This window comes from Pleurodeles waltl, chromosome 7 (assembly GCF_031143425.1).
Source record: "Pleurodeles waltl isolate 20211129_DDA chromosome 7, aPleWal1.hap1.20221129, whole genome shotgun sequence".
Classification (NCBI taxonomy): Eukaryota; Metazoa; Chordata; class Amphibia; order Caudata; family Salamandridae; genus Pleurodeles; species Pleurodeles waltl.
Genome location: NC_090446.1, coordinates 79,208,521 through 79,214,520, shown reverse-complemented (window position 1 = coordinate 79,214,520; position 6,000 = coordinate 79,208,521). Strand labels below are relative to the sequence as shown.

The window sequence follows — 6,000 nt, the reverse complement described above, 5'->3', positions numbered from 1 at the left end:
TGTAGGTCCATGCTTCTCTGTCCTCCCCGGATTATCCGGGGCTGTGGAGGAGCTGTAGGTCCATGCATCTCTGTCCTCCATGGATTAACCGGGGCTGTGGAGGAGCTGTGGGTCCATGCATCTCTTTCCTCCCTGGAGTAGCTGGGGCTGTGGATATGAGTTGTTTGTCCAATCATTGATAGTGTCTTATCTGAAATAACAGTGGGTGTGGGGAAAAGCTGTGGGTCTATGCTACTCTCTTCCCTGTAACATTCAGGCTCTTGAGAAGAGCTGTGTGTCCATGTTACTCTCTTTCATGGAATAGCAATGGCTGTTTCGAAGAGGTGTGTGTCTATGTTCCCTCTCCTCCCTGGAATAGCTGTGGCTGTGGAGAAGAGCTACTGCATCCATGTTACTTTCTTTCCTGAAATGGCCATGGCTGTGGAGAACAGCTGGGTGACCATGTTACTGTCCTCAATTGAATAACCAGGGCTGTGAACAAGAGCTGTGTGTCTAAGTCCCCTTTCCTCCCTGGAATAGCCGGGGCTGTGGAGGAGAGCTGAGCCTCTACGTTCCCTCTCCTCCGTCGAATAGCGGGGACCGTGTAGAAGAGCTGTGTGTCTATGTTCCCTCTCATCCCTGGAATAGCTGTGACTGTGTAGAAGAGCTGTGTGTCTATGTTCCCTCTCATCCCTGGAATAGCGGGGACTGTGTAGAAGAGCTGTGTGTCTATGTTCCCTCTCTGCCTGGAATAGCTGTGACTGTGGAAAAGAGATGTGTGTCTATGTTACTGTCCTCCTTGGAATAGCTGGGTTGTGGAGAAGAGCTGCGTGCCTCTGTTACTCTTTTCCCCGGAATAAATGGGACTGTGGGGAAGATCTGTGTGTCTGTGTTCCCTCTCCTCCCTGGAATGGACGGGCTGTGAAGAAGAGATGTGTTCGTATGTTACTGACCTCTTTGGAACAGGTGGGGCGATGGAAAAGAGCAGTGTGCCTATGATACTCTCCTCCCTGGAATATCAGGGGCTGTTGGGAAGAGCTGTGTGTCTATGCTCCCTCTCCGTCCCGGAACATCTGGGGCTATGAAAAAGAGCTGTGCTCCGAAGTTCCCTCTCCTCCCTGGAATACCGTCACCAGTGTAGAAGAGCTGTGTGTCTATGTTACTCTCCTCCCTGGAATAGCCGCACCTGTGGAGAAAAGCTCTGTGTCTACGTTACTCTTCTCCTTGGAATAGCTTACTGTGAGAAAGAGCTGTGTGTCTATGTTACTCTTCTCCCTGGAATATCTGGGGCTGTGGAGAAGAGCTGTGTGACCAGGTTACTGTCTTCCCTGGAATATCAGGGGCTGTGGAGAAGAGCTGAGTCTATGTTACTCTCTTCCTTGGAATAGCTGCGGCGAAGAGCTGTGTGTCTATGTTACTATTTTCCCTGGAATAACTGGAGCTGTGGAGAAGAGCTGTGTCTCCATGTTATCTCTCCTCAGTGGAATAGCCATGGCTGTGGAGAGGAGATGAGTGACCAGGTTACTGTCTTCCCTGGAATAACCAGGGTTGTGGAGATGGGCAGAACGCCTATCTTGGTAAACTTCTCTTGTAGGGCAGAATGCAGACGGGATTGTAGAGAAAGGGCATCATTTAATGTGGTTTATTCTGCCAAATAATTAAAATGAAATAACCCTTGCGCCAGTTACTGTACATAAATTATATCTGAAGCCTATCCAGGAATCAATCGCTCTATGAACTCTACAGGAGTGCAGAGATGGGAGCCACCTCCCTCCACTGACCTTCTCTGTCCTCTGTCCCAGGGCCCCCAGGGCTGAGGCATCGCTTTGCATTCGGAAACCCCCACGTCTAATGCTCCTTGAAGGGTTCTGTCACTGTGGCGGGCCAGCAGCTGGGTAGGTTGCTAAGGCGGCAGCGGTGGTCCAGCAGCCAGATCGGTTACTATGGCAACTTCGATGTGAAGTGATGGAGAGAAGAGGGCCTGTCCACGCGGGGGTGGGAGGTGACGGGTCATGGTGAGTAGCTGAAGATGTGGCTTCCGTAGTCCTCTTTCACTTCCACCCGGAACGCGCGTGTCACGTTCCCCACGTACCACTGTTCATAGAGCAGCCGAGCAATCCACTCCCTTCTGTGATGTGATTCTGAGCTTTCTTGTGTAGTTGTAGTCCCGACAGCGCCATGAAGCCGCAGCAGCAATCTGAAGGCGCTATTAGAAACTTTAAACAGAACAGCGTGTCTCAGTGCAACCCCGGCTCTCACGCAGTACGAAATAAGAACAAATAAAGAAACATATCGAGGGAAGAAATGACAGCGTCGAAGAGAGAGGGAGATAGAGAGAGATGGGCGGAAATAGAGTGAAGATAGGTAAGGTAGAAGACAGCGTGTGTGTAAGAGGTGAGAGAGCAAGTCTGTACTGGGAAATAAGAGGGATGAGACTGCGTGTGCAAGAAAGAAGTCAGATTGCAAAAAAGAAGAAACAGGGGGTTGTTATAAGGGAACGAGAGAGAGAGGAAAAGAAACAATAATAAAAAAAAAACGGTGAGTGCAGGAGGGGGTAAGAATCATTCGAAAGTGACAAGGTATGAGGACCCGGGCTGGAGGGGGTGAAAACATTGTAAGAGAGGGAGGAAGAAAGATGGAGAGAGCATGTTGTGTGAGAGGTGTAGGGGAGGAGAGGGTGAGAGACTGGATGCGTGCGTGTGCACAAGTACGCGAGAGAGCGGAGAGGTCCAGGGTGGCCGTGCACAATAATACTCCTAGCGAGGTGGTCCACCCTCCCCTTAACATGAAGTAATACTGTGTGTAACAGACTTACAGTTGTGTGTGTGTGTGAGAGAGAGAGATGCCAGACAGGGTCACCCGAGAGTGGGGTAGAGGGAGACAGACATGGATGGCAGAGGCTGGGGAGAGGCAAACATCTAGAGAGGAAGAGAGAGGGGAAGAGGTCTGCACTCCACAGCAGCTGCTCGGGGATAGGGCGTGCTTGGGGGCTTGGCTCTCTGATGTCAGTTCCCCCATCGCACACAATCCGCCCCCATCCTGCTGGTACATAGGGTGCAGGGTGCTGGTGCGAACCCGGAGCAGAACACGAGATCAGCAGGAGAGGGCGACCTCAGGAAGCAGGCGATCCGCACAACTTTCAACCCCGGCCAAACCACACTCACTGGTGGACAACCAAGAGTGCCAACAGCCAACACCCATCTGGAACCAATCAGCACACAACCATGGCAAAGCAACACAAGCTCCATGACTAGCTAACACTCAGCTTGCATCAACCAAGACACAACTGAGCCCAGCCTGCATTGGGATCAACCAGCACTTGACCTGCATGAACCAAGACACAAGGTGATCTGGCCAGCACTCACCTAGCATCAAGCAACACTCACCAGGCACCAGTCCAGACATAATTGGCACCAATCAGTGCACAATACACAACTGGGCAAACCAAGATACATCCTGGAACTAGCGAACATTCATCTGGAACCTACCAAGGCACGAGTGGCACAAATTAGCACCCAACAAACATTTCTGGACTAATTAAAACTCATTTGAGCTCAAATAAGAATCAAGCGGAAACAACCAACAGTCAGCTGGGATCAACCAAGACACATCCTAGTCTGGCCAACATTCAGCTGCAACAACCATCACTCATCTTGGACATGACAAGACGCCAGTGGCACAAATCAGCACCCAAAGTGCAATTCTGATTCAATCAAAAGTCAACTGAGATCAACCAACACACAACTGCGATCAGACAACACCTAGTTGGGGACAACAAAAATACAACTACTATCATACAAAACACAACCAGGGCCAAAGGAGAAGTGGAACTCACTGACAACTCGGAGATTGACTGGTACCCAAGATTGACAGGTAAACCGGATCTTTAAGGCCGGAAGGGCGACAGCGAACTCCAACCAGGGGGTAGCTGAGAAGGAAAGCTAAGGAGACATACTGAACTAGCTTGGAGGCTGTGCACATTTGGTACTAGATTAGCAACTAATACCAAAAGCAGAAGGACCAATCAGAGGATCCGAAGCTTCCCTAGCATTCCAAGACATCAGTGAGCCCACCTGAACCCCTGACAGAGGGATTTCACCTGACGAGTGATGGAGGGTATGCGTGCCATGGAGCCCAGTAAGGTAGGACGGTCCATGTGCAGCTGTCTGCTGGGGGCCTGTGAGCCCGCCTCTCCCTCAGCAGTCCACGGGCTTGCTGCTGGTTTCAGGCCTCCCTTCACCGTCTCCCGCTCTCTCTTCTTCATCAGTCCCTTCTCGCGGTCCTCGGACCCCAGCCCTCTCTCCTCAGGGCTCCTGCCTCCCCCAAGATCCACCTACCTCTCAGCAGTTACTTCTCACTCAAATCTCTCTCTCTCTTCTGTCCACCGCCCCATCCGTCAGCGTGGAGCTGCTGTCTCTCCCTACCTTACTTAGCGCCTGTCTCCTCAGCGGTACCTGCACTGCTCTCCCCTCTCGTGCTCCGAGTGGTCTCTCTCTCTTCAGCAGTCTCTGCCCCACCCGCTTCTTTTCTCCAGCCTCTCTCTCCTCAGCAGTGCCTGCTTTCCCCTTCCTCAATAAGCCCCTCTTTCTCTCCTCAGCAGCGTTTGCTTTCTCTCCTCAGCAGTGTCTGCTTTCTCGTCCTTCCTCACTACCTCTCTCGCTACTCGGCTGTGCCTGCCCTCTCCTCTTATACTCCAAGTGGCCTCTCTCTTCAGCAGTCAAAGCACCTTTTCTTCTTCCATCCAGCCTCTCTCTCTCCTCAGCAGTGCCTGCTTTTTCCGTCCCGTCTCAGTACGTCTCTCTTGCCCCTCAGCTGTGCCTGCTCGGCCCTCCCCTCTCTCTTCAGCAGTCCATGTACCCCTTTTCTTCCCCCTAGCCCCTCAGAGGTGCCTGACCTCTTTCCTGCACCCCACTTCTCCTGTGCTGTCATTGCACCCCCACTTCTTCCTTACTCTGACCCCTCTCTCCTCCCAAGCCGCGTCTCTCATACCTTTTCCTTCCTCTCGCCCCTTTCACCCCAGCTGTGTCTCCACCCTCTCCCCATCAGCTCTCTCCTCAACCATGACTTCTCTTCCTCCGGCGCTCTCTCCTCTGAAGCCCCTGCTCTCAACCCTTCCCTCTGGCTTCCCTCTCCTCAGCAGTGCCTGCTTTGGCCTCCCTCTCCTCGTCAGTGCCTGTATTTCTTTCCCTCTCCTCAGCAGTGCCTGCACTTTCTCCCCCCGTCTCCCCTCCCCACCGGTCGCTGCCCCGCCCCCCTGAAGTGGGCGTTCCCCACTGTGGCTGACCACACGCACGCCATCAGCTTTTCTGCGTTCTGCTGTGGGGGGGGAGGGGATTTGCACAAGATCACAGGGTGCAATGGATATGCAACAGGTGAATTCATATTTAAACAATTTGAGTGGTGACATTTCGAGCACTGTTGTCCTACTTAAAACACGTTTTTCCACACTGAGGGCTCAATCTTAACCTCGCGAGGGTCATGGTTTCCGAGTTTGTTCCAGTCCAGTGACGTTTATAACAGTTTCAGCATATATGAAAAAAATCTAGCTTTTTCAGTTATTTTTGCAAGTGCAAAACTGCATAAAACTGGCACGTCTGAAGTAGCGAAGAGCCAAAACCCAGCCCAGTGTGTTTGGTGTAAATGATATTCTGAGTCAACAGTACAAAGTACACAAACCTTTCTCGGGGCTTCGGTGCTGCAGTGCTTAGTGTTTTAGGGCCTGGGAATGTCGTGTTCAGAAGATATGTAGAGCTGCCAAAAGGACCCATGCCTCGTGTGAAACCTTCAGCCATACCTGGCTACCTAGCCAGCGGCATTTACAAACTGGGATTCTTTTTATCCCATGTATACTCAATGTCAAAGCATGACTACAAGTCCCACAACGCATCATTCTGTTGAACAACAAAACCAGAACTAGCTGAAGCTGTTAGAATGTATCAGATGGCGACACAGAACAGACACTGCATCTTGCTACAAACAATTTATCCAACTACTTTTCCTTCGTTGGAAAGTAGATCTATC

The 6,000-nt window shown here is 51.5% G+C and overlaps 1 protein-coding gene across 1 annotated transcript in view; it reads left to right on the top strand.

Moving 5' to 3' along the window:
• The first annotated feature begins 2,072 nt into the window (after positions 1-2,072).
• Positions 2,073-6,000, top strand: part of LOC138303685 (solute carrier family 2, facilitated glucose transporter member 3-like) — a 49,713-nt gene continuing 45,785 nt past the window's right edge. The window contains exon 1 of the mRNA XM_069243011.1: positions 2,073-4,121. Within this exon, the coding sequence (XP_069099112.1) occupies positions 4,089-4,121 (33 nt within the window). The 5' untranslated portion in view covers positions 2,073-4,088. The remainder of the gene's footprint in view (positions 4,122-6,000) is intronic.